General features: G+C 49.5%; 8 protein-coding genes across 8 annotated transcripts; 4 read left to right on the forward strand and 4 right to left on the reverse strand.

The window, feature by feature from the left end:
* Positions 1-298: 298 nt before the first annotated feature.
* On the forward strand, positions 299-1,993 carry BGZ61DRAFT_368135 (serine/threonine kinase 16; the record flags this gene model as incomplete). Its single annotated transcript, XM_046241864.1, has 2 exons — positions 299-1,693; positions 1,751-1,993. 2 exons carry the CDS (start codon positions 299-301, stop codon positions 1,991-1,993), a joined length of 1,638 nt encoding a protein of 545 aa, XP_046096796.1.
* Positions 1,994-3,319: 1,326 nt separating this feature from the next.
* BGZ61DRAFT_539355 (steroid monooxygenase) lies at positions 3,320-5,607 on the forward strand (the record flags this gene model as incomplete). Its single annotated transcript, XM_046254781.1, has 9 exons — positions 3,320-3,525; positions 3,587-3,679; positions 3,746-3,958; positions 4,015-4,172; positions 4,227-4,322; positions 4,376-4,512; positions 4,565-4,931; positions 4,979-5,443; positions 5,594-5,607. 9 exons carry the CDS (start codon positions 3,320-3,322, stop codon positions 5,605-5,607), a joined length of 1,749 nt encoding a protein of 582 aa, XP_046096797.1.
* A 306-nt stretch (positions 5,608-5,913) lies between these two features.
* Positions 5,914-8,065, reverse strand: BGZ61DRAFT_402301 (major facilitator superfamily domain-containing protein). The gene is made up of 2 exons (XM_046243085.1): positions 7,346-8,065; positions 5,914-7,290 (listed from the first exon to the last, which is right to left on the reverse strand). The coding sequence occupies exons 1-2, from the start codon at positions 7,702-7,704 to the stop codon at positions 6,108-6,110; spliced, it is 1,542 nt and encodes a 513-aa protein (XP_046096798.1). The 5' UTR covers positions 7,705-8,065; the 3' UTR covers positions 5,914-6,107.
* Positions 8,066-9,856: 1,791 nt separating this feature from the next.
* On the forward strand, positions 9,857-12,253 carry BGZ61DRAFT_143294 (uncharacterized protein). Its single transcript, XM_046237299.1, has 5 exons — positions 9,857-9,986; positions 10,040-10,355; positions 10,441-10,684; positions 10,736-10,870; positions 10,927-12,253. The coding sequence occupies exons 1-5, from the start codon at positions 9,902-9,904 to the stop codon at positions 12,199-12,201; spliced, it is 2,055 nt and encodes a 684-aa protein (XP_046096799.1). The 5' UTR covers positions 9,857-9,901; the 3' UTR covers positions 12,202-12,253.
* A 3,379-nt stretch (positions 12,254-15,632) lies between these two features.
* Positions 15,633-19,008, reverse strand: BGZ61DRAFT_523004 (uncharacterized protein). The gene is made up of 4 exons (XM_046252572.1): positions 18,667-19,008; positions 18,050-18,590; positions 17,440-17,994; positions 15,633-17,392 (listed from the first exon to the last, which is right to left on the reverse strand). Exons 1-4 carry the CDS (start codon positions 18,922-18,924, stop codon positions 15,750-15,752), a joined length of 2,997 nt encoding a protein of 998 aa, XP_046096800.1. The 5' UTR covers positions 18,925-19,008; the 3' UTR covers positions 15,633-15,749.
* A 567-nt stretch (positions 19,009-19,575) lies between these two features.
* Positions 19,576-20,406, reverse strand: BGZ61DRAFT_367949 (uncharacterized protein; the record flags this gene model as incomplete). Its single annotated transcript, XM_046241845.1, has 1 exon — positions 19,576-20,406. One exon carries the CDS (start codon positions 20,404-20,406, stop codon positions 19,576-19,578), a length of 831 nt encoding a protein of 276 aa, XP_046096801.1.
* Positions 20,407-22,263: 1,857 nt separating this feature from the next.
* Positions 22,264-24,117, forward strand: BGZ61DRAFT_367859 (uncharacterized protein; the record flags this gene model as incomplete). Its single annotated transcript, XM_046241835.1, has 4 exons — positions 22,264-22,510; positions 22,566-22,831; positions 22,885-23,588; positions 23,655-24,117. The coding sequence occupies 4 exons, from the start codon at positions 22,264-22,266 to the stop codon at positions 24,115-24,117; spliced, it is 1,680 nt and encodes a 559-aa protein (XP_046096802.1).
* Positions 24,118-24,266: 149 nt separating this feature from the next.
* BGZ61DRAFT_462880 (uncharacterized protein) lies at positions 24,267-25,346 on the reverse strand. The gene is made up of 2 exons (XM_046247359.1): positions 24,847-25,346; positions 24,267-24,794 (listed from the first exon to the last, which is right to left on the reverse strand). The coding sequence occupies exons 1-2, from the start codon at positions 25,155-25,157 to the stop codon at positions 24,638-24,640; spliced, it is 468 nt and encodes a 155-aa protein (XP_046096803.1). The 5' UTR covers positions 25,158-25,346; the 3' UTR covers positions 24,267-24,637.
* Positions 25,347-26,493: the final 1,147 nt, after the last annotated feature.

A 26,493-nucleotide genomic window follows, 5' to 3' on the forward strand; every position in this document is an offset into this window, starting at 1 on the left:
ACTAGGAACGGCTGAACTTCATTCCGACTGCGGATTCTTCCGTTCTACGCAGCGTATACTTCCATTAGTTCCCCAGAATCATACAAGTTATTGTACAAGAAGATGCACAGCTTCCTTACCTTGTCCGTGTTTCGGGCCTGTCAATGGTCATCTCTCATCTTGTCTCAAAGCCTTCACCATTATGCCTACTTCTTCCCCAACTCAGGACAACCCACTCAGCTCTCATGAGATGACTGGCAAACAGCCTCAAGGCCCTCCCGAAAAGAAGCCTTCGATAGCAACCCCCCCTTCTGTCGACATGCATGCCGGAAGCGTTGCCATGTTCCCTCCTGGCACTGTACGCCTTGAGGATCCCGGTGCTGCTGCAAGTCGCGAGGGCATTATCCTCCAACCGCGACCGACTGAAGATCCGAACGATCCACTAAATTGGCCAAACTGGCGCAAATATACCAACTTTGGACTTGTCAGCTTCTATGTCCTGATGGTGTCTGAGTTCATCAACTCTGCTGGTCCGACCTGGGGCCCTATGCAGAAAGAATTGGGGTTTAGCGATGAGGCTCTAACTGCGAGCTATGCAATCGGGTGTGCATGCCTTGCGGTTGGTGCCCTTCTGCTTGTCCCCTTCGCTCTTAAGTTTGGTCGCCGGCCTCTGTACCTTCTCAGCTCCTTGGTTCAAGTTGGTGTAGGCATCTGGTCCGCCAAAATCCAGACCGTACCCGACCTCCTCCTAGTCAATGCCATCAACAATATATTTGGAGCACTAGCCGAGGTTATAGTACAGATGACAATTGCAGATGTCTTCTTTATCCATCAGCGTGGTACTTTAAATAGTATCTATATCTGGTTCTGGCAGATATCTGTCTCTCTTGGCCCGTTTATCGCTGGCTATATTACTACTGGCCAAGGCTGGAGATGGGTTTGGTGGTGGAATGCTATCCTTTTTGGTGCCTTCTTCCTCCTTGTCTGTTTCTTTTATGAAGAGACCAAGTACTGCCCCGCGCATTCGGCCGCGTCTGCCCAGCCCCTGAATTCTGGCTACAACCGAAACGCTGAAGATGATTTGAAACCAGTGGCAGACGGACCTTGTCCAATCTCGATCGCAGCGGAGGAGGGCTCGCAGCATAACCTGTATGCTGTCAGAATCAATCACGATATTCCCAAGAAGACGTATCGACAACGGCTAGCGCTTACAACTACAACATCATCATCCGGTGGTCTCAAAACCTTCCTCAGCCATATGTATCAACCTCTGGTTCTCCTTACCACTGTTCCCGCCGTTGCCTATACTGCACTCGCCTACGGCATCTTGACTGCAACATCCGATGTTATGTCAACAACAGTCTCACTTTACATGACCCGATCGCCATATAACTTTGCCCCGAATGAAATCGGCCTCATGAATCTATCCAAGTTGGTTGGCAGTACAATCGGCACTCTGATTGTCGGCCCTCTGAGTGATGCCTTGATTATATGGCTTTCCCGTCGGAATAACGGCATTTTCGAACCGGAAACGCGACTATGGAGCCTCGTCCCTTTTCTCCCCCTGATCCCTGCTGGGGCGTTACTTTTTGGACTTGGTTTGCAGAAGGGTCTGCCATGGCCTATTATTGCTGTTGGCTTGACACTCTATAAGCTCGGCATGTCGCCAGTGAATAGTATCACCATCACATATCTCACAGATTCCTATCAGGATGTAAGTCTCCTGCAGCTCTCTTGATCCTTTGGAGCGCGCCGATACTAAGAGGAGTAGGTCATCGGCGATGCATTAGTTGGCGTCACTATTATCCGCAATACCTTTAGCACCGCCTTCATTTTCGCTCTCGACCCATGGGTTCGTTCTGCGGGTATTCAATGGGTCCTTATCACGATTGTTTTGATCACTACTGCAATTCTTTCCTTAACCGGTGTCTTAATCAAGTACGGCAAGACATTTCGCGCACACACAGCTGAGAGGTACCAGCGTTACGCACTCCTTCAGTATAAGGAGAGATAAGTTGCTTTGAGAAGGTTAGCACGGATCGGCGTCAGGAGCCCTGGGTTGGCGCAACTCTGTAGGATGTTAAATAAGTGCTGGTCCTTGGGGGTTGGAGGGAATGGGATGAATGATAGCACTGAGAGATGAAAATTCAAGCTGTACCTCATGCTTTTCTGGCTGTCTGACAATAGTGAAAGAGAGTATTGTGATTTGCCTCGCAATAGACGCTTATCGACGTGATGCTAAGGAACAACCCCGACCCGGGGAGTGGAGACAGGTAAGTGGTCCACTCCGATTAATCCCGCCCTCGCTGTGTGGGCTTCGTCAGGTTCGCTCAGGGGGTGCTCGGGGGATGTTCAGGGGATGCTCAGATCCCATGCGCTAAGCAGGAGGCAATCTTGGCAAGGAAATTTTCTACCGCAAGATTGGGAATGCACTATTGTCTGTTATGCTATTGAAGTTACCGTGGTGAAACTCAGAATTTAGCTTTTCCACTGGACCCTGCGCCCGAGCTATCCATGTTGCATCTAGTGGATGGAAATGATTGTGTGTGTGCCAAGTTCGAGATGTTCTTCTTATCTAATGAGGGTCTTTGGGTCAGTCTTATGGACGAAGAGACTGACGATGACCTCGGACAGCCAAGAGGCTCCGGATGCTTCGGAGTCTTTGGCTTCAGCTAGCTATCGATAAAATCAAGGAAAAGCTAGGCCCAGGGCTATGTCGATGACGTGATGACGAGGGAGTCGGTGATGGACGTCTATAATGACAGAAGGAAAGCTTCACTGCCGTCACAACCGCAGCAATCCGATATGCCGATACATGTGACAATCCACCAACATGGTTGACCTTGCGGCAGGGTGGAGGAGCACATGTTCCTACCCCGACTTTAGATAGGTGATTGTTCACAAAACTGCATCCGTTATCAAGTCAAACTAGCGAATGATACCACAGAGTAGCATTGAAGACACATTCGTGTAGAGCTTAATTCTTAAAGCCGGTGGAGGCGGCGGATGTGGAGGTGGAGGTGGCGGTGGAGGCGGCGCCCGAATCTCGTGGAGGTGTGGAGGTGTCAAGTGAGGACGAATCACAAAATGACAGGGTTGATTTAGCCTCAGATGATAGCAATTATCTCTATGCCACGGTGATACTGGGAGCTCCACCCGCTGCTACTTCCAGGGACAGATGCTCAAATAAGCTGCCCAAGACTGAACAAGTCAGCACGACTCCTAGTACTCTCGTCTGTCTCATCTCAATTCTTTCCAGCGATTGATCAAAGAGCCACGCCTACCCACAGAATACAAACGACCAACGGCTCTTTTTGTAACCTCTCGAAACGTCGTAGCCATGGGTTCTCTTTCCTCCTGGCTAACAAGCGGCCCGGCCAAGCCCGCTTATGAGATCATGGAGAAGCCCAGCCGAATAGGCCGCAAGCTGCGCGTCATCTGTCTCGGAGCCGGCGCCAGCGCCCTGAACCTTGCTCACGAGATTGACACAAGCAGCCTGGACCTTGAGCTAGTTTGCTACGAGAAGAATCCTTCAATTGGCGGCACGTGAGTCATGACTGCGAATCTGGCTCAAGTAGCAAAACAAGCAGTCGCTGATTGATCTCAGATGGTATGAAAACCGGTACCCGGGCTGTGGCTGCGACATTCCCTCAGTCAATTACCAATTTTCATGGGCGCCGTCCTCTGAATGGACGTCTTTGTACGTATAGTTCTTATCTGCGCTACCTTTCATCACTCGAAACTGAACTAATTTGGGTCCATCTAGTTATTCGGGTGCGCCCGAGATCCTGCAATATTTCAAGGATGTTGCACAAAAGTATGACCTGAACAAGTACATCCGACTCAGCCACACAGTGGTAGCTGCTACGTGGAACGAGGACGAAAACATGTGGTACATCAAGATCCAAAGAGGAGATGACCCCAACGACATCATTGAGGACAAGGCCAACGTCTTTGTCAACGCCAGCGGTGTCCTGAAGTAAGCTGATCCGGGTCGTATTGGAATCTGGGGAATCAGAACTGACACGATCCCAGCAAGTGGAAGTGGCCGGCAATCAAGGGCAGAGAGTCATTCGAAGGCAAAATGCTCCACAGCGCAAACTGGGATAACAAGGTCGATCTCAAGGGAAAGCGCATCGGCGTCATTGGTGGCGGATCATCGGCGGTTCAGATCGTGCCCAACATCCAGCCCAGTAAGTTCACCCTCTCATTTTATGGTTGCCATAGAAATACTGACAGTATATTAGTCGTGGGTGACATGAAATGCTTCATCCGGAGCGCGTCTTGGGTGACGGGCGGCTTCGGGCAGCGCTTTGCCGGAAAGGCGGGTACCAACTTTGAGTGTAAGAACGCCAAGTACTTGACGTTACCGAGTTATCTAATGCTTCGTATCTAGATAATGAAATGCAGCGAGAGATCTTTCGAAACGACCCTAAAAAGTATCTGGCTTACCGGAAGAAGATTGAGTCGGAGCTCAACTCTCGCTTCCGCTTCATCCTCAATGGATCCAAGGAGCAGCAAGAAGCTCGCGATGTCGGTGATCTGCCACAACCTTTCCATATCCAATCACTAACCAGGATATTAGTTTGCGGAAAATGACATGCGAACAAAGCTCGCAAACAAGCCCGAAGTCGCCGATATCATCGTCCCCAAGGACTTTGCCGTTGGCTGCAGAAGACCTACGCCAGGCAACGGGTATCTCGAGGCGCTTTGTAAGGACAACGTCTCGGTGGTCTCGGCCGATATTCAGCAGTTCACCCCCAAGGGAATCAAGACTTCCGACGGCGTCGAGCATGAGTTTGACGTTATCGTCTGTGCCACCGGCTTTGACGTTAGCTGGCGGCCTGCATACCCCACGATTGGCCGTGGTGGTGTCAATCTCGGCGACTACTGGAAAGACGTTCCCAACACATATCTTTCCATGACGATAGCCAACTTCCCCAACTACCTCAGTAAGTAACAAGCGGCAACTTGCCGTCACTATCTAACTCTTTTGTAGTCTTTAACGGACCATATGGCCCGTACGGTCACGGAAGTTTCCTCCCTATCACCGAAACCGTCTCTCGATACTTGATGCAGATGCTCAAGAAGATGTCCGAAGAGGAGATCGCTTCATTCGTACCTAAGGAGGCAGCCGTCGCCGACTTCGCCGAGCACCGAGCCAAGTTCCTCCCTCGCACTGCATGGACCTCGCCATGCCGCTCTTGGTTCAAGCAGGGCACCGTTGATCGCGAACCAATGATGTGGCCTGGATCGCGTATCCAGTTCTTTGAGACGATTGCGACTCCTCGTTGGGAGGACTACGATTGGAAGTACACTACGTCCAACCGTTTTGGCTACTTCGGAAACGGCTTTGCGGCTCGTGAGAATGACGGGAGCGATCTTACCTGGTACCTCGGTCTGTTGGATGGTAGTGAGAAGCAACCTGAGCTTCCTGACGAAGATTTTGAGGCATTTTTTATGAGTTGAGAGGTGGAAGAGAAGACCTCCAATATGAGATTTATCCCATCAATGCGGCAGTTATTTTATTCATGTTGTCGCTTGCGAGACGGGCTAAGAGACTTAGATCTGTAGTCGTCCATGTCTCATGTGCAATTTTGACTGTCATACAAAGATCAGATTCTATAGTTTCAGAATTAATGCAAGTGCAACCTAGGCGTCTGTTTTGGCATGATCTGACACAAAGGTCTTTGTCTGCAGCAATTTACACATTATGGCATTGCTCATCGCATCTCTACATCATTTCAGTTGGACCTTGGATCCATCCGTTCAGTGCCATGCTAAGGAACGACTATTGAGTACCTAAGCTCGTCAATTCATCTCGGTATGTTGAGTCGCTTTTTCCTGTTGAGGTTCACATGGGAACGTAGCCTTCGTTGCTCTCGTTCTATCTGTCGAGTGCTGGTTCACTTTGGGGGACTCGAGATTCAACATCGGAGTACTGGTAGTGTATAGTAAAGTTATAGCACAAGAAATAAATATTCAGGTTCAGTAATTTGAGGATGCCCATCGATCAAGCCCTTGAACTAGCAGATCATTCGTAGGAACAGGCTAGGCTAGACCTAGAGCGAACCAATAACCCACCCTGCAGTGTGTCGTCAACCACCGATGTGTAATATCCCCCCTTATTAAAGCACATATCGGAAAGACGGTTGCTGGAAATCAGTCAAATCCAAGAACTCGGTGCCTTCGACAATCTCCTCCGGCTGCTCGGCTGCCAACTTGTCACGACGCTTATTCTCCATGATATTGACCACGCGAAGAGCGACAAGTGTGAGAGCTGCGCAGCCATACATGACGGCCACCATCATCTTTCCGTGATAATACTCGGGGGCTTCGTTCGCTCGGAAGGTCTGGGGACCGATCCAGTTGCCAGCGGCGTAGGCGAGGATCTGAGCACCGTTGACGGTGGCCTTCTTGGTATAGCCGAGGGTGTTGTTCGAGATCATGACCATGACCAGGCACCAGGCAGAACCGGCAGCACCGATGAAGTAGTAGCCAACGAGAAGGCCAGCCTTGGCGGTAAGGGGGATGAAGATCATCATAATGCCGCCAATCATGGGAATTAGGATAGCGATGAAGGCAAAGAGTGAGCGGTCCAGGTACTTGTCGGAGAGGAAGGTAAATGTCAGCTTGCAGGTAATATCAACGATGCCAGTGGGCATGTTGAGAAGCAGAGACAGTCGCTTGCTGAAGCCGAAAGAGTTGATAACAAGAGAACCGAATGAGGTGATACCACCGTTGGGAATGTTCATGAGCAGGGAAAAGACAATGTAGAGATAGGTGCGAGGGTCACGGAAAGCCTCGAAGAACTGATCCCACTTCCACTCACGGCTACCAATCCCCTGGAAGTTGCCTCGAATACGCTCAATGGCAATGACTTTCTCGCGGTGGGTGAGGAATTTGGCGTTGGTCTGGTTGTCGGGCATGTAAAACCAGCAGTAGGCACCCGTGATGATGGTGGGCAAACCAAGGACAAGATACAGGATCTTCCAGGTCTCCAACTTGCTGCTAGTGACGCCGGAGAGCCCATAGGCAAGAGGGCCAAGAGTAAGCAGGGCGAGGCCGTTGCAGCTCAGCCAGAAGCCCATGCGCTTGGCTTGCTCGTTTTGCTTGTACCAGGCGGAGACGAGGATCACGAAGGCAGGCGTGACTGTAGCCTCAAGGGCACCGAGGAAGAAGCGGACAATCAAAAGACCGGCATAGTTGAAGACAAAAACGTGGCAAGTAAGGACACCGCCCCAGAGGAAGATGTTGGCGGACGTGTACTTGCCAAGAGGAAGAGCTCGGAGAAGATAGGTGGTGGGAAATCTGCATCGCTGGTCAGTTTTAAGGTGTAGATCTGTAGAATATGGACTTGACTCACTCCCACATAATATAACCAGCGTAGAAGATACTCGAAGCCCAGCTGTACTCCTGGCTATCAGGGTCCAGCTTGGTATCCTCGCGGATGCCCATCAGTGACGCATAGTTGAGAGACGTCTTATCAGCAAACTGCAGCGCGTAGATCCAGCACAGCAGCGGCATGAGAGCCCAGTCGATCTTGCGGAGGACGTTTTTCTCCTCCTCAGGAGTAAACTCAATGTCTTCGCCGCCGATAAAGGCGAGTGCAGGGTCGGCGCCTGCAGCATGCGGCTTCTCGACGATTCCCTCGGCCACGTCGGTGGGCGTCCGGATGACGTCGCCGCCGTCCTGCGGAACCATCTTGTCTTTGGCGGAGGACATTGGGATATGTTGGTCCTGTGCGGTGTAGATGTCAGGTTGAAGGAGAATTGGAGTGGGAAGAGACAGAACCGATGGGTTGGTTCTGACAGAAAATAGTCTGGAGGTGCGAAGACAGGGTTTTAAATCTTGCTTGTCGCAGGCCGCTTCACGCTGAGTTGAGGCCCGTGTGCGTCTCGACCAGTGTAGTTACTGCATCTCTACCGGTGTGTAGATGACGGATGGAGTAGTGCCCCGGCTTATCTGCAAGTCCCCGCCCCCAGATTTCGAGATCCTGGTCTGCTTCCGGCTTGTTGAGTCCACGGTCTAGACGGCGAGAGTACCTGCGTCCTAGAACTGCAATACCTGCGCAGATTCGTGTGGCGCTCCACCCCCGCTGGCGAAGATTCGGACTATCGACCTCCACTCACCTCCACACCGGCTTGACACCGAGCTGGTACTGACGTCGTGACCGAGGAATTCGCAGGGATAGAGGTGTGGAATGGGTGTCCTCGGCTCAATGTTCCGTGAGGATATGGTCTCGGTTACGGTCTCAATCTAAGTATGTTTGTTCATTCAAGCGAGCCCTATTCTCTGCGTGCTCTGCAGTAGTCTAAGACGGTGTTGTTCTAGACCATGTGGAGCTCCACCGATCCAGGTGGAGGGTTATCGTATCTCAGGCGCTGATTCGTTCTAGCGATCCACTGTGTGGAGGTTGTCCGAGTAATGACACGACACGCGGTGACCAGACGAGCGTTTTTCTTCAATTGTTGTCCGGTATCGCGCTTTCAGCTAACCGGGTTCATCCCGTGCCTGGTTGGTTTTCCCCAGTCCCAGGTTCTCCTTTCCGCGGTAGCTTTAGGGGTCTGCTTCCCCGGAACTAACAGACCAGGCCCCATGATTGCGACTGTCATAGATTGAAAGACAACCTTGCTTAGCTAGTATAGATGTCACTAAAGATCGTCATCATCAATGAATGAGCTAGAATAGGCATTATGAACTCCGGTTTGATCCCACTGACCCTTTCGATTGGGTCACCAACCGGTATGAAGCCCCGGGACGTCGTCGGCCAGCATCGCCGTTGCTACCCTGCAGCAGGCCCATGGCACTTCTTCAGGCCTCGACCATTGATAGGGGTTCCGCTTCGATTTCGGTGGTCTGCAGGTCAATAGGTGCTAATAAGAAGATGGGCGAGGCTGACAGGCACTCCAGAGGGTAGTTTCATTGTAGTGTAGTGCACATTGGCATCAATAGGACAGCAGGAGAACTCTACCTGTCAATTGGCAGCAAATCGAGCCTAGGACTATCATCGGGAGATATTCCGCTATCATACAATCACACATATCTTGTCTGCTACATGTGCAAGTGGAGCTCCATCAATATCCGTCGGTGTAGATGGCGAACTTCGACAGTGACGGCAGATGCGGCAGCTGCGGGTGTAGGGTGGAACAAGATTGACGAGATAAGTAATGGATACAGAAATATTACAGAGCCCCTTGTCTTGGAAACTTAAAGAACTCGGAATCTGGTTCTCTCATATCTGTTTTCCCAATCCATCTACTGAGTGTGTTCTCCGAAGGCGTGGCGGGATGTTACTTCAACCACTCTATCTATTGACCAAGTAGTTTTTGTTACTACTGCTAAAAGGAAAGGAGAAGTTAATGTGACCGATTTTCTGGAACTTATTGCGGCACCCACCCCTTGAGGATAGCGAGTTGCGCATCTCATGGGGCTACGGTTTGCTCACGAGCCACAATGGACTCCCGCATCGCTACTCAAGAGGGGTGCAAAACAGGGCTAGGTAGGCTGATTAGGTTCCTGTGACATTGAAAATATCTCAAACTAAAAACTGCTCTAGGCACCAAAAGCACGTCCTGTATCTTGAGCATGCGCTCGTTCTCATTGCTGTGGAGCTGCAGTGAAAGGGGATTCTGTTGACCTGGTCGGGAAGGCTAACGATGTCCAAGGAGGGTTTCTTCAATTTTTCTGCCTTGAAGATCCATAAAGACGGTTCCAGATACACCTCAATAAAGTGATTCCAAGTCTACAAAAGAGGGCGAGAGTGATACTGCTCCGTGGCCGGTATGCTAGTCCGGAGCCGGATGACTCAGCGCGCTACACACGACTCAAGACAACCCACCACAATCAGGTCCCTCATTGACCAAGTCTGCACATATCACAACCTCACTCTAGCAGCTTGAGACCAAGACGCCCGCGCAAGATGACATCGACTCGGCCATTTTCCTGCAGTGAATGCTCCCAGACATTTACCAGGAACGAGAACTTGGAACGCCATCGACGTTCGAGCAAGTAAAATCGCAGTGCCAAATATTCGCGGGGCCGCGCTGACTTTTGCCAGGACATGGAGATGATAGTCGCCGCCCGTTTGAGTGTCTCTATTGCCAAACTCGCTTCTCAAGGCGAGATGTCTGTAAGAGACATACAAGACGATGCTCGAGTCGCATAAGCCCGAAGCCCGCTTCGACCGACCGTGCCGATGGCGACAAGGGTCTCGACAACGCTGCTTCGCCACCAACTCCCCCGATACCTTCATTCAGTCCCCTTGCTCTTACAGACGTAATCATCGTCGATCCAGGTCTTTCAGTAGAAAACGGAGACAGCCCAATCGATGCTTTGAAGGGGCCATCACCATCAGAACCTGCATCAAGTACCTCGTACGTTTTTATCACGGCCATCCTGCCCTTGATCTCTCTGGAGCTCTATCTTCCTCGATCAACATGATTCTAACTTCCTTAATAGCGCTATAGAAGATCATTCTGCTCAGTCTGCCCACATGGCTGCATACTTTGAGTACTTTCACCCCTCATTCCCGTTGCTTCATCGCCCAACCATTGGCGACGATACCCCGAGGCTCCTACGGGACATCATCACTGCCATTGGGAGCCTGTACACAGCCCAGAATCTGTCGGAAGAGGATGCTGTAACTTGTGTCCAGTGGAGCCAAAGCCTTTGGGATGCCGGGCGCAAGGAGCTAAGTCGATTAGTGCGTATCCTCTTTGCTCGAAAGACAATTGCTAATGCTAGCTCCTCCTAGGTCGGCGCTGACTGGAGAGAATTACGAAGAACCTGGATCATGCAGGCCTGGCTGTTGCACATTATATACGGGGCTTACATGGGCGGTGCTGCTCGCTACGGCAAGGCAAAGATCATGCTGCGCTCGCTTGTAGATGTAAGAATGTCCAACACTGGCTTGGTTTGTTTACATCCTAACAAATCTGTCTGCAGGCTGCCCAGGACCTCGGTCTTCTCAAGCAAACTGTCGCCACATCCGTGTCCCGGGTATGGATCAAGGCTGGGGCGGAGGCCTCACAGTCTGGCGATGCACAAGCCCTCCACGCCTCTTGGATGATGTACGTCAACGAAGAGTCCATGAAGCTGTCTATGTACACGCTGCTCTTCCTAGACTTCCACATACTAGCCCCGTGCAACGTCCGCCCCTTGATCTCCCCGATCGAGTTGGACTGGGAGCTTCCACTTCCCAGATCCCTCTGGGAGTCTGACACGGCAATGCTCTGGTTGGGCAGTCTCAAAGGAGAATTCCAGTTTGCCTCCTTACTGGAGCTTGATGAGTCTTTGGGCTTTCCATGTCCCGCGTCTCGATCTCTGACGCTGGCCACGCAGTCTATCATGTCGGAAGTTGCGAGCCCTTCTCTTCTGGCGGCTCTGTCAGCGTCTCCAATCGCCACGCTTTTCGTGCTAACCAGCATTGACTCCTTCATACGAGATCTAACACGTTGCTATTATCAATTCCCGCCAGGTCTAGCGGACCCCTCAGCTTTTCATATTTTCACACAGTCTCAAAACAAGCAGATTAGTGCAGCGCTGCGGCACGTATTAGGAGTCATCTCGAAGCGGGACATGTCGTGTGACGAATCGGACCGACCAATATGGACCAGTATCGAGCGCATGGCCTTGTCCGTCAAGATTGCTCTTTACAAGCCGGACGACCTTTTGATAGGCGGCATTGTCGACAGCAGTATCGTTGCTGGCCTCGCAACAGCCACGCACCTGACCTTGGGACTTTATGCTGGCGCTAGACGAGGACAGCAGTGTATGTCGCGCCCGATTTCGGGAGATGACGCTATTCTCGTCATCCTAGACGAGGCCATGGAAGCGTTGTCGTTAATTCGCACGAGTGATCGGCAAGCCGCCTTGCACGAGGCGCCTTGGTCGATGGTTGCTTCATATCGAATTCTCCTGGCTATATGGCGGTCACTGAGATGGGCGGCTGGAGAGGTGCGGAGAAGGCAATTGTCTCAAACGTCCGTACACAGGAGATTTGAGGCCTCAGTTGTGATATTCAACTCCATCATGGAGGTGCTCTGGCCGCAGCAAGACCAGGAGATAGGTAATGCTAAGGGGGGCCTTATCTGCCTGCCAGACGAAGGCGAAATGTACTTTACCAAATCAGTATTGTGGTTTTGGAAAGAAAGAAACGTTTGGGCTGTGGGGCCATGTATGGTTACAGTGTTGGATGAAGCTATCTCGGTTGGATACTAGGGCCACATCTCAGGCGAGATATTGGGAGATCTTATTGCATAGTAATTGATTGCCCAACCACATCTACTAAATGCACACCATGCAATACCACTGTATCTTTCAGCACTAGGGGTATGACTGAGGTGCCGCCATTGCCTATAACTCCTTGTGAACGCCGCACTTTGTGTATCGTGGTGAGACTGTGATGTTCTCAGACCATTCGCCCGCACGTAGGTGCGTCTTAATTGCTTGCCCTGATGTAAAATTGCACGAGTTTCAGATGCCCACGCTTGCCGGTGAAGCTAACTAACATGTCCCTAAATGGACATCCCCAGCCAGATGTTGTTGAGTGATGTCGTCGTGTGGGTCGCCGATCTGCTTGCGTACAAGGGGTTCGGCTTCGATAGCCGGGTAGTCCATGCCGTTGTCGGAAGCGAAATGTGACGCATCCTTTCAGTGAGGGGCTGTTTCAAGAAACTGAAACAGTTTGCATCTGTATCTCTGTCTCCAGCTCCCTCATCGTAGAATGGTATGACACTGGATGGGTCAACCAGATAATGCTTCCTATGATGTCCTCTAGGTACTTATTCGGCAGAGCTGTGACTTTTATAGTTCTGGAAACGAAGTCACTAATTATCAATCACCTTAGAGAATCTCCACTAAATTACCGGTTTAAGTGTTGCGCTACACCTGTAATATACTGAATGTCGATCAGAAAGACCCGAGGTGGTGTGATTTTAGACTTCCACAGTGCCTTGAGAAACATTATGAGTTCTTGACCACTGGTTTCGTTATAATTGCCTGCCTTGTTTCATCTCACTATTGGAGTAACATCAAGGTAATTGAGGTTGATTTATTATTGGTTACAACCTAGAACCAAACAAAAATACGATGGAATCCATTGAAGCACACAGTGGCGACGGTCCAATCGACATGTACTGGAATGACCAGTAAAACCACAAGGTCAAGATATTTGCTCATCAATATTAAATGTAATTGAGAGAGCAGCGGTGTGAACGCAAATAAATACTAATAATACACATGGTACCCATACATACAACTTGACTAGAAGTCGACACAGGGATAGAAAGAAAAGAACAACACCTTAATCTATGCGTAGTTATCGGTCGCAGTAGTGATCGTGCTTGACTGAGAAGAACTTATCGGTCTGTGTCGGCACGGCTTTTTCGCAGCCGCAGTGGCCAGCATAGCGGCAACGGAGAAGAAAGATTGAAGCATCATCTTGGCAGAGTTGATAGAGAAAAGTGTTGTTAAAAGAATGTGTTGCGTAAGACAGGAACCGGTCCAAAACTAGCAGATGTAAAGACTGAATGAATGCCGTGTATACACAGATAGAACGGGTAGTCCAAGAAAGTCTGTCTGCTTCTTGGACGATGTATTTATCTAGACGTTGAGAAGTGTGGATCATGCGATACTGACCCCCAACGCAACTCGGCATGACATATCCGATCGACTGATCCAGAATACATTCGGTTCGCACATTTAGTTTGCTTACTTTGCTAACCGTGATTTCGGTCACCCGTTTGAATATTTCTGACTTTCTTGGGTCATTGTACTTATGTTGTGGTTCCAATCATTTACCGTTGCACTGGAAATGAGTTGTGGGGTCAGGGGTGTCGCGAAACAATGGGTTGTTCCACTCGCATACCCTAGTGTAAGAGAATGCTGGGGTCTCTGCAGAATAAAATGAAACAAGGATGTTCATACGGCTGGCAGGCTGAATATCTTATCACATCCTTACACCGCGTTAGAGCCACGAGGAAAACGGCTTGCGTTTGTAAACGTCAGCGCGAAATAAAGGAGTATGTGAGAGCGCTAGATAATCGTATAATAATTTCATGTCATTCAACACGCAATATATCTGAAACCCGGTCACTACATAAGCGATGTCTTCCTATGGCAGGTACACGGAGTCTGCATCATGATTTGTCCCTGAGGAAGCTTCGTAAAACGAAGCGAGCCAAACCTGTTCTCCTGGTCTGTCGTTCGGGTGATGTACATGAGATACTAATAACATTAAGTGTTGGTTCCACGCAACCATCCAACGACATACAACCCAGACTTAACCGGCTGAATTTCTATTTAGTGAAGGTTCCAGAACCCTTGAAAGGATGATTCGGAAGTTACTAAGCTATTGCACAAAGTCTCGGTTCTCAAAAGCAGATACCATGCATACATCACGACGGGAGCAGGAAAGAGACTAGGGAGACCCCGCGAATCAACTATGTCGACCCGCGGGGGAAGGTAACCAGGTTGTCGGGATCTAGCGAGTGTCATTGGATAATTTAAAATATTTTCAGGACCTCGGTACTCTATCTGGTATTTTTTAAGTCTATAGAGAGTCTGTGTGCTTATATTGTCCCTTCGTAGAATGAATACTACTTTTTTATGTATCCTCTCGAGAAATAGCAGGTAATTTAAATGCTAGCTATTGACCTTTTTAGTTATTGAAGTGATCTTCGTAGAAATTTATTTCTTCTTAAATGAACTCTACGAATTATTTAAAAATATAATATGTTATATCAATACCGGAAGGTTATAGCTGGCAATACTAAACGCCTACTTTGTCTTTTATCGATCATAGACATAATTGGCTCGTGTATTAAATAGCTTCTATTCAATACAGCTCAATGACCTTCAACCACACCCGATTTAGTATTAGTGAAACGTTGTCTGCTTAAACTCATCTGACAACTAAATACCATCACCATGTAGGCAACTTAACTGTTACTGATGCCTAGCCTCACGCTCTTCAGCTATTATTACATTCGTTATATCCAACGCAGTTTGACACATTACCAGACCGTGACCCACATTATTTACCATAACGTCCTGGTCCACTGGATCATCCAATCCACGTCCCAGACTACCCTGCGCCTCCCCGTACAGAATAAGCTGGATCGTTACGTGGCCGGCCGTTTGAACGGTTTGCTGAATGGGTAATTCTGAATGCAGTCTTACGTAAGCTACCCTACACCTCAATCTTATTATTAACTCAACATATCCATTGCCTAGAGCGGTCAACATGTACTTATAATCTCTAAATATAGCTTGCCTAGTAAGCATGTTGCTGTACGATAGATTAGCGGGATTTTGTGCCTGTACAGCGTTAATAAATACTACTGCTACCGCTACTCCAGGATCGTAATGTATGACGAACTGTCAGATCAGTAACTCGCTCACGATAGAGGACATAAAAAAGAAGTCCGCTCTAGCTTTTGTCTAATGTGTGATTTTTATAGCAGTGAGATTAATAATCTGACAGGAGATGCCGTCGAGAACACTTTTTAAGTCTCCGCTTAAGTAGTAAATTGAGAAACTGCTCATTGTATGTAACGACTCTGCCTTGACTGCTGGCAAAAGATTGGTCAATAATCGCATTAACTGCAATTACAGGGCATACCAACGGCTGTTATGAGCCTATCCCAAGTCCGGTGAACAAAATCGTAACATTGTATTAGACAATCTTAAGCTATCAACTAACTGGCTGAATTCCTAGATCTTGCGCTATAAAGGCCAGATTTTTAAAGGAATCAAACGCCGATGCCCTAGCGAACCCCTGTACTAGTCATCCGTTTCATTAACTTATGTTCTTTCCGACAGTCACCAAATACCACTCCACCATCTGGAGCGAGGTCTCCAGGTGGTTTAAGCCGCGTGAGGCTGTATCCTGGCACAATTCTCTGCGCCCTCTGACAATAACATGAATCAAGAGGTGGGATGCAGGATTCGAAAAGCAAGGAGTCACCGCGGTGCCATTCCAACTTGGAACTTGCCAAGTACCTCCTCGGCCCTTCAGCAGGTACTTCGTCGTACAATTGCTGTAGCACCTTGACTGAAGTCGCCATTAAATCTCTACAGCGTGGCAGAGTTCTCCAACGGGGGCACAATCCAATCTCTCCGCCGACCCCTGGCTTTAGCAATTCGCCGAATCCCCGACCGAAGAGGACCAGCGCGTTAATACTCCGAACAAGAGATGCCCAGTCGGCTGCGGAGCGGTCCAGCTTGAGTTGCCGTATAGTGAAGCTAGAAGCTTCTTCCGCACAGGCCCGGAACTCATAGCCTGAGAGAAAATTATTTTTCCACAGAGGTGAAGTGTCCTTCTTTTTTGCCTCAAGATCAGCTTGGAGGAACTCCAGCATTGCCCATGTATTCTTGACCATGTCTTGAAAGGTATAACCTTCTTCCAAGGTAAGACTGGCGTTTGATTGCAAAGCTTCTGCAGCAGGTCCAGTTGCCTTGATGTTTACGACTTGCCCATCCATCATCGCAGGACTTCGAACAAGGCGGTACTGTGCCATGTGCAATATCACCTCGTCTGCGGTGACAAGCCATGCTCTCTTGTCATCTGAATCGTAGAGCAACACGCGAGCATCTTTTGTTAGCCTTATCATCGCAGCGTATCGGCGGTGTTGTTTAAAGAAGGCCGGCGATTGGGGAGCCATGAACTTGAAATTCGCCTCGGCTGTGGCGATTTGCTGGAAGCCGACGGTGATGTTGTCGAGTGTGATTCGGGAAGTAGGAGGCTCCGCATGGGAGTTGCGAATAATAGCGTAATCGAAATCTTTAGGATTGCGTCCCAAGCATGAGATGACCTCACGGCACCACCCGACAAATGTCCTGCTGGTCGATATCAAATCCATCGGGACTTCTGAAGTATTTGCTCTCTCAGGGCACCATCCCACACCCTCCAAGTATGACAGTGGCGTTTCTTCATCGTTGCTCGATACAAGGTGCCACTGGATGCCGTGCTCTGTTCGCTTTACGGGGACAAGCATGGCGGAGAATCCTTTGATCAGGATGCCACCGCAATACTCAGCAGCAGCGGAGCCTCCAATGAGCGCAGACAACATATCAAGTGGGATCTCCAACCCGAGTTCTGAGTGTCTGTCTGGAATGGGGAATCCTTCGGCGATAACAGCGCGGGGCAACAATGGAACCCAACACCCACCATGTTGCGAATCCAGTTTGAGCGCAGTAAAGGCTTGACGCAAAACCAAACCTTCCGAATCCTGAGTAATGGTTGTTAAGCAAGAAGTGGGAGGTTGGTCCTGTGGTAGCAAACGAAGAGCGGAACTTATCCACGCCACTATCTGGGCGACTTTGACAAGTTGATCAACACTGCCTTTTAGCTCAAGTGTAATGAGACTATTTCTAAACGAGACCATGATAGGAGTATTGGCATATTGGCCTTACTATGTGTTAGTATAGAGACCAAGTTTCAAGAATAGTAATCACCATTTTCTTCAAGCTTTAACACGTCTTCACGACGACAAATGCCGTCCCGTCCCTGAGCCAAGGGGGGAGCACCCATTGCCTCGAGGAGTGCGCTCTCCAACATTCCGATAATGATGTGACCCAACTGCGGCCAAGTACGCTTGACATAAGCCATGCAGGTATCGGCGTGAGGAAAGATGTCGGATCCCGTCAGCGTCAACAAACAGCCCAACTCCAGAGAGTCGTTGCTTTCGTTTCCATATTCCTTCCTCAGTGAAGACATGAAGTGAACAGGTTCCCATTCTGTATGCAATATCAGCCATTCAGTATCGTCCGCCGACACGCGTTTTCGGACGCAATCATCAATGACTTCCATTTTGCTCGTCGAGTATCTTTGATATCGTAAGAAAGTGAGCGCTTGGGCAAGATCCTTGAACGGCTGGTCTTGTGCAAGAGATTGTATGGAGTCCTGAATAGCTCTTGAGAATGAGTCCCTGTCGGCAACACTAACAGCCTCAGTACCCTTCAGCACTGTCGAAATGATCATCGGAATGATTGCGTTTTCATCAGAGTTAACTTGTATTGCCGAGTGAGTAGGGTAACCGGCGGAGTTATGACTATCGACACATACCTGAGACGGCCAGGAAACGAATAGCGTCGCTGAGTTGAGTATCGACCACGGTACTATTTGACTCGAGCCCTGACGAGCTTTCTTCTGGCTCAAAAGCACCAAGGACACCTTCCACAATTGCATCCTTAAACGCTGATAATAAGGTTATCATGAAAATTGAAGCGCTAGTCGATTGCTCTTCACTGGAGAGCTGCGTGAAGAAAAGAGTAAGGGCACGGAGCGCCTTGTCCTTTACCGCCTTCGCTCGACGAGTCCAGCCCTGTCGTTGGGAAACATCCCATTCGCTCCGATCTGAACTTCCATTCAGTTTTCGTATGAACGTAGAAACGATGGAATCTTGTATCCAGAGCGGTAATTCTATGTTCTTTGGGTCCGCTGGAAGACTTGGGCTTGTTTTGCCGACAGCGCGGGAAGAACCTCCCCGATCATGTGTCATGGGTCTCTCGCTATAACTCCCCCCATAACGGGCTGTAGGTGAATTGGCATCATAAAGACCTTTGTGATGGTGTACAACTACGTTTCGGCCCGAAGAAGAAACTCTCTGCATTAAGGATTAGTGCGTGGTGTAGATATTGAGGATCCCGGGCTTGGCGTCGCCAGTATCAAAGCCCACCTACACTTGTATGTTGAGAAGCACTATGCTCGCGGTAGCTGCGGTGATCTATAGGATGCGTCGACCTTGATGTCCCTGATGAGGCGTAGGACTTAGAGCTGGCTGAGTACACACTCTGAATAGCAGGTTCATTTACATTCGAGTGAATGTGTACGCTGGTTGTGGATGCATTGTTGTTGGAACTGCTCCCCTCATCAATGTCGTCTGCGTGGATTTGCTTGGTCTGTGGATCCTGGCCTGATTCTGAGCCTGATAACCCCATGATTCGAAAATTTCAAAACGTTTTGTCAATACGATGAGAAAGTCCGTGGTGAGAACTTGAGTATCAAAGTTGTCGATATGGAGCTATTTATTGCCTTGCAGGATGGGAGCCTGATTTCGCCACCGTGATCAACTGATGCTGAAGCGCGGCATGGATGCCTCAGGCTCCAGAAAATCCCGAAGCCGTGTCGGCCTCAGAAAAGGCTGAGCAAGTAAGCCATAACGTGACACACACCAATTAATTAAAATTAAATCACTGACGAAGTTCTTATACCCGATAAAACCACAAGTTTAATAGCTTTCTGAGAAGGGACTTCGTTATAAAATCGCAAGGGCCCTCGCGAGATTTAAAGGCCAGTCGTCCAGCTAGATCCTTAAGCCAGGTTGCCGAGTGGAAAAGTTGAAGACGATATCCTTTGACATGGCTAGACGAGAACCAAGATGATCACCTGCTGTCTTCCAAATGTTGCATCGTCGTTACTCAAAAAGGGCTGTATGATTGGAGGCTGGGAATTGTGCACTATAGGCTGTTTGGCTTGTGGTCGCACACAGGCGTGCATGCGATCCCGGAAAGTGGAAAAAGAGTAAGATTGCGACTGAGAGTCCGCCAAAGGGTCTGTTTCCACTAGACTGTTGGATGACGTGGAATAAATTATTGCCTTATTTCTGTCTCTACACAAATAACACGTAGACGTCTCTCGGTTTCCGTTTTCGTACTATTTACAAAATCCTCAACGCTTCTGCACCAAAGTGTTTTCTGAGCATCACTCCATCCCGCAATACTCAGCTCTACCTCGAGCCATCTCAAGGCTTTAATCTCTACCAGCGCCGATGCTATGAGTTTCCAAGAGGACTCAATGGTGGAACTGATGTTGGCTTGGTGATTGTTTTCTGACCCGGATGAGTTGGATAGGGTGTCTCTCTCCTGGACCCTCAGTCTCAGGCCCCAGAGTCCAAGTGAAAGTAATCGACAGAGACGAGTGCAATTTTCGCGCTCGCTCTCTCGAAAGTCGGTTAGTAATGCTTCCAGTCTGGCATATCGCAGGAGTGCTCGCTGCCATGGTGCTAAGACGGCGATAAAAGCCTTGGCTGACGACAAGCCAGACGAGAACCAGTTCACAAACACAAACTCGTTCTCCAAAAACGGCACACCCCTTGCTTCCAGATATACCTGTTTGTTTACGACCAATAATGAAGTAGGTATGCGAGAGATTGGTCGGTTCTGAGATAAAAGGGCGTCGTCGTGCTGATTGGATGTGGCTGAAAGGCTTGACGAGGAGTTGTCTTCCGAGGAAGTTTGACCAAGGCTGAGTTGTGCTGGTGGGTCTGTGCGAATTGGTCTCGTCATGTAGACGCTCTTTGGAGGAATAAGATAGCCCGGGTCGAGCTCCGCATGCTGAACTGCATGGTCAAAATACACCCAGTGGTAGATTTGGAGGCGGATTTCAGCAGGAAGGCCGAGAAAGGTGGGCGACCGGGTCATCTGAGGCACATGCTCGGTTGGAGAGTTTGATGGCATTGTCTCGACGCATCAGTTGCGTGTCTCACTACTTGAGCGTGTCAAGAACGGGGGATTTCATGATGGAAGCTATGAGAAATCCAGTACCTATGTAGTAGAGCTCACCCCTCTGGTCTGTAGGCCATCGCGTCATGTTGGGGTGATGGATCGGCTCTCGGGTTCGAAATACCGTAGAACTCGGAATTTCCAGCACCTTAGCGCGAATGCGAAAACCGACTTAGTCCACAGATGGCATGGCCACGATGCCTCATCGAGAATGCGTCTATTTCATTGGACTCTCCAGGACTTTCTGGCAGATTTTGGTGAGCCGAGGCACCACAGTGGAGATTCTTCCTGCAGTAAGTGTTACATTTGCCGAGTTTCTGCGGGGTAGGCGGATATCCAAATCGCAGGGGGTCACGGGAACGGGATCGGGTGAGTGTGGTTCGATCAGGAAAGAAGGTTAGTTGGTTGAGTAGGACACCCTCACAAATATCAGCCTAAAGGAAAAATGCTCGTGCGATATATGGTACTGTATATCCGGACTGGCCTTGAAGCACTAAAATTGCAGTGCTGGCGCGGACTTTTGCAGCACGCTTCGTCAACCTCCCGGGTAGCGTGATTACTCAGCCTTCTTGAGAGAGAGTCGTCCCATCTTGACCTACCTCCCTTCGAAGCCCTAAGATTGCAGTGCAGTTCTAGGGCTGACGGGCTTTCCATCCAGCTGCCTTTGAAACGCTAGAATTGCAGTGCAGTACAACTCTGTGTAAGGACTATGGACATTTAGAGCTTACCCATTGGTCAGGATAAGGGTGGGGCCCAGCTTGACCAATGGGTACGCACTTGCTCGCCAAGGGGCATAAAACTCGTATCCTGATGTAGGTAGATCGCGAATGTCGCCGATTGCCTCACAAATTACGTGTGAATCAGGACACGGCTAAACTCGGCTGCGACGTGCCTTTCAACGGAGATATAATTGCGCGGGTGGGTCATGAGTAGTTGGCATCTCGGCCTCGGTGTTCGGAACATCAGCTCTTAGATCGCATCTTGATCCCCGCTAGCCAATTGCCCAGCGATGATTGGCTGACTGATTAATTGGATCGGGGCCCGAAAGTGCGAAATGTCCGGAAATCCCGACTACTATCCAGCTCGGATTTCTTTTCTATCTCGTCTTATTATCTTGCCGGATGAAGCGACCAGCTCCAGGATCCAGTTATATTCCCTCATACTGTGGGCCATTCAGAGCACGAATTCGACCCATGGCTTCCGATTCTCATCTGCCGAGCGCGCAGGGGGCGAGTCCTTCAGCTGCGGTGGCAGCATCGAGAGAAAGGTCTCGTTGGTCATGTACCAACTGTCGACAACGCAAGGTTGTAGCCATGTCAAAATACTAGGCTCCAGACGGAATGGTCAAGCTGACTTCAATCGCCGCAGGTCAAGTGTGATGGGGTCAATCCTGTATGCTCCAGTTGTCGTAGGCGTGCAGAAGCCTGCGTCTATACGCATAGCAGGAGAAGAGCTCCGAATACCAGAGTGTAAGTCCACACTGATGATTATACGCGACATATGGTCCTCTGACATGTGCGAGCTCACTTCATAGATCATACCGCAATATTTCCCAAAGACTAGACCGGGTTCAACACATAGTATCCACAGCGCGCACAAAGTCTCTTAGGAATACACCCACCGACGAAAATGATGCCGATGACGCAACCTCAAGCGTGCAGACCACGGGAGATGCAACGAGTATGTTTAGCCATCGCACCCATCATATTCGTCTGCCCTAACATTCCCACAGCCCCGGAAACAGCACTCACACGGCAGGGAATTGATGACACGGAGATGAACGATGCCGTCAATCATTCGCCACCATGTTCACCATCAGCTCAACCCACTTTCTCGCCCAAGGATTCTTGCCCAATATTGTCTCAGCAAACTGCAACATGGTTTGATACTCTGGTGGGACATGATAACTTCACCCAAATGCTACGTCGTATGGAAGGCTCACAGAACCTCCCTGCATTGCAATTTGATCTTACTCTTATGGACCCCCTTCCCTCGGAAGGTACCATGAAACTATTCCTCAAAAGTATGTCTGTTCCTCTGGAACTCATCAAACTCATAGCTTTGCTCACCCGTTGCAGTTTTCCTTCGCCCTTTGAATGAGGACGTGTGTCTCTTTGAAGAAGATAAACTCATTGCTTTGGCTCAATGCGGCCCAGGAGCTACCACGAGCCCTGAAGTAAACTGGTATGCCGCATTGACCATTGTAAGCGCCCTTGCCCTTCGCATCATGAGCGGGATGCGAAACGATCAGTCGGAGGAGTTTCTGCAAAACACCCTCAAGATACTCCCGTACATCATCACCGAGGAGCCAGATGACATTGCCATTGGAGTATGCTTGTCGACGGTATGAAATCTCCATAAAATTTGACTTGGTTACTGCGTTGCTGAACATGAAAGGTCTTTTATTTGATGCTTACATCGAGAACTAAACTCGCCGCGACTATCCTGAGAGCAACTGCACAAATCATGGTCAAACCAGAACACCGCGATCCGACGAGCCCAAATGCCAACATGAGTTTGGAAACGTTACACAGACAAAGGCTCTTCTGGCAAGCATACATCTGGGACTGCGATATCTCCATGCGCTTAGGAAAGCCGCACTGCTTGCCAGACGGTCTTCATCCTCCGTTGCCCGAGGAACAACCAGACGATGGCTACACTTCATTCACGCTGGCTAGTGGATCCACCATAAATTCCCTGCGTGAACAAGTTCTGCTGGCTGAGATACAAAGCAAGGCGTACCACATGCTCCGGCCTGAACTGACTTCAAGCCAGTCCATTGAGCAAATATATACCAGCATCAACGAACTCAACACGGAGCTCCAAAACTGGCGAGATCGCATGCCCGGACTTGGCAAACCACTAACGAGCTTTTCGAATGGCGGATCCAGCCTTCTAAGGTGCATGACGAATCTTCATTGCACCTACTTCCAATTACTTCTTGCGATAAACAGCGTCGATTTGAAACATTTGCCAACCCCCTCCGACGACTCGAGTAGTGGTAGTGTTGTCATCACTCGCAGCCATGCTGTTTGCATCAGAGCAGCGCGGGCTTCCCTTTCCTTGCTAGGCGAGCACGATATTCGCCATCCATATACAATGTAAGAGCTCATCCACTGGATGAGTTTATTTATCCTGTCCAGGATTTGCTAACAACATGCGTATAGCTACCTACTTGATCATTTGGCGTGGAGTGTTGACACCATCTACATCAACATCATCCAAAACAAAAATTCGCCAGCAGTGTTGACTGACCTGCAACTGGTCAAAAGAGTGGTGATTCTCTACGAGAAGTACGAGTCCAATCGAAATAGCGTGAAATCGTACCTCATGGTGCGAACCCTTCTCGAAGTTGCCTCCAAGGCAATGCAAGGTGTCCTTCTCGCCAGTTGCTTCCAGAGAGAGTGGCCTGACCCTGGTACGACTGGGCCCTATCGCTCGAGTCACGGAACTGTGAGGCAGTGGGATGCGGGCCCAGCACTGCCACAGTCGCCAACTGAATATGTGATGACGGGATCACTGGTTTCAAGACAACACAATGTCCCTTCCCCGATACCGAGCAGCAAGAGGCTAGCTGTCAATGACTGGTTCACTCGGGGAATTAATTCAGTCATGTATCAGAATGATTAGATCTTTTCCGCAACTTGGATTTCGATAAGGGGTGGCTGGCTATGCAACAGAGCGATGTACAGACTTAACAACTTCGCCTTCAAAATGAGATACTTGCTTGCTGTTTGCGGAACTTCTAATAACAAAGAGGTTATTAACTAAAAGCTACTATCTACTTATATTACTTCAATTGAGAATGTACAAATCACTTCAATAATAAGATCTATCCTTATACTGCAGATAAGATCTTCTCTTTAAATAAATTGGGAAGGCACTTGAGGAATTTGGTATCAATGCACACAGAATAGGTCCCTGAGATCTAGCCGCTTGGAGTCATATTGAAGAGTTATTGGCTTTCTCAACTATTCAAATTGTGGATTGCTGGCCTCCCTATAAAAAATGCAGAAGATGATCTGGGATTCACTGTGATATTCTTCAACTATTCTGCATATCAAGGAAGCCTGCCGAGAAGCTAGCTTGGCTTGTGAAAACTCGCTGGTAGCTTGAGAGAAGCCTCATAGTAACACGCTCCCCCAAAACTTTACAGTTCAATATCATCGCCAGGACCAGAACCAACCGGTCCGTCAATGACGAAAGTCACGGGCTTCCCCTGGGTACAGATCTCGTCGGCGGGGCCACTTCCATGGCTGTTATCGCAGACGGTGTCGACATTCGAGAGACCACGGAGGTCCGCATGCCTGTGCTAGTGTCAGAGCACGGAGTGATACAGTCGACAGACGGTAGACTTACGAATCCCCAACATCGTGGTACACCATTGTAGCGAAGTCCACACCATCTTCGCCCGCAAACAAAGCAAAAGAGTAGTCAGAGTTTCCACAGGGGAAGATCTTGATGGGGCTGGGAAACGCAAAGTTGGAGGCCGAACACTTCAAGTTCTTCACGTTGTCACCATTGAGCTTGAATGAGACACTCTCAATCGTGGTCCCGACGGGGCTTCCCACTTTGTGCACCGAGAGGTGAGAGACTTTGACCGTCTCCGCCCGCCCGGCTAAGGCTGGCGCGGCGAGAGGGAGCAAAGAAGCGAAAATTTCGGAGCGCATGTTGATAACCTTGGGAAAGATGAAGATCAAAGTATTGCCTTGATTGGTTGTTGGTGTTGTCGTCGTGTCAAGATAAGAGATGTGAGGAATGTACTCACGATAGACGGGGCTGAGCTACTTTTATGTCTGGCTAACGGAAGGCCAGATTCCCCTCAGGACCTGATCTCGTAGCCACTTGCGAAATACGACAGTAAACAAGCGACGGTGTCGTGTCTAACCTGATCCACCATACGCACCCAAGGATGATACGCCACAATGATCTCCAGGCAACCGTCGGCAAGGATAACCGGGCCCTCGTATGGTTTCTCGGATAGCTGGCCTATAGCATTTACCCGTTTCCCCGCCTCGTTGGTGCAGGGATTCAGATCCTGACTGCATGTTGGCGTTCGTATATAGCGGAGTAGCGAGCACACACTCCTCAATCAGCAGACTTGAGCCAATACAATCGCTCAGAACATACAAGAGCGCGCCTGACCCTACCGTAAGAAGTAAAGGCTCGGCAGCGTAACCGAGAATAAGCTTCTAGGTTGGGACTGGTTGGGAGGGCCTGGGCCTCAGAAGACAGGACCAGTTATTAAAGAGGAAATCCCCGAGCCAGAAAGCCATCACATGGCGTCATGGAATTTAGGCTTGCTTTTTAACGTTGTGCTATCCGTCACAAGCCTGCATATCATTGTCGCGCCCATGCGGGCTTGGCAGCGCCAGTACTGTAAAGAATGCAGTTGCTTATATGATGGTAGCGAGCTACCTATCTATCTTACGAGGCACCCAACCAGATGACAATCACACGCGACATCCTCAGCGACGAGTCGCACAGTCAAATGCAACTGGTAGCTTCAATCCATGCAATATCGCGTCGTTTGCCCTTTTGTCCTAACCAACGAGAACATCCACCAGCGTGTCCTAGGCGAACTCGAAAACATCCAGACTAACATCAACCATTCCGAGGCCGAAGAATTGCTCTGCCTGGGGAGTATCCACCAGGCGGCTTCCCCCAATGCCAGAGCCCGGCGCAGTTTTCTAGGGATATAAGATCCCTGCCAGTGTAAGCAGAATCCAAACTGGGGAAAGACTGCTCATCGATTCGTCGTCACAGTCCGTCGTGGGTATCTCGAGCTACGGGCAGCATAGTAATCCTGCGGTTTGGGGAACTGACCACGTGGCCTCAACCCCGACAAGTGGCTTAGGGCGTAACGTCATGGAGAGATTCGGACCAAGACTCAACTCAACACGACACCCAGTCATCATTTTTTCTCTATTGGCTGACTGAGCTCTTTTTCATAACTTGTGCGCCCTCCTCAGTAATACCAAGCATAGGAATCAAGACGAGGCCTTA

Source organism: Ilyonectria robusta (assembly GCF_021365365.1).
Source record: "Ilyonectria robusta strain PMI_751 chromosome Unknown BGZ61scaffold_33, whole genome shotgun sequence".
Classification (NCBI taxonomy): Eukaryota; Fungi; Ascomycota; class Sordariomycetes; order Hypocreales; family Nectriaceae; genus Ilyonectria; species Ilyonectria robusta.

Bases quoted from the DNA above. Each gene is read 5' to 3' on its own strand.
- BGZ61DRAFT_523004 (XM_046252572.1), bottom strand. From the start codon at position 18,924: ATGGGGTTATCAGGCTCAGAATCAGGCCAGGATCCACAGACCAAGCAA. The intron at 18,591-18,666 runs GTAGGTGGGCTT...TCCTTAATGCAG, and splicing joins GTGCTTCTCAACATACAAGT to AGAGTTTCTTCTTCGGGCCG. The intron at 17,393-17,439 runs GTGATTACTATT...ACACATAGTAAG, and splicing joins GTTAAAGCTTGAAGAAAATG to GCCAATATGCCAATACTCCT.
- BGZ61DRAFT_402301 (XM_046243085.1), bottom strand. From the start codon at position 7,704: ATGTCCTCCGCCAAAGACAAGATGGTTCCGCAGGACGGCGGCGACGTC. The intron at 7,291-7,345 runs GTGAGTCAAGTC...CCAGCGATGCAG, and splicing joins GCTGGTTATATTATGTGGGA to ATTTCCCACCACCTATCTTC.
- BGZ61DRAFT_462880 (XM_046247359.1), bottom strand. From the start codon at position 25,157: ATGCGCTCCGAAATTTTCGCTTCTTTGCTCCCTCTCGCCGCGCCAGCC. The intron at 24,795-24,846 runs GTAAGTCTACCG...ACACTAGCACAG, and splicing joins TACCACGATGTTGGGGATTC to GCATGCGGACCTCCGTGGTC.
- BGZ61DRAFT_143294 (XM_046237299.1), top strand. From the start codon at position 9,902: ATGACATCGACTCGGCCATTTTCCTGCAGTGAATGCTCCCAGACATTT. The intron at 9,987-10,039 runs GCAAGTAAAATC...GACTTTTGCCAG, and splicing joins GGAACGCCATCGACGTTCGA to GACATGGAGATGATAGTCGC. The intron at 10,685-10,735 runs GTGCGTATCCTC...AGCTCCTCCTAG, and splicing joins GCAAGGAGCTAAGTCGATTA to GTCGGCGCTGACTGGAGAGA.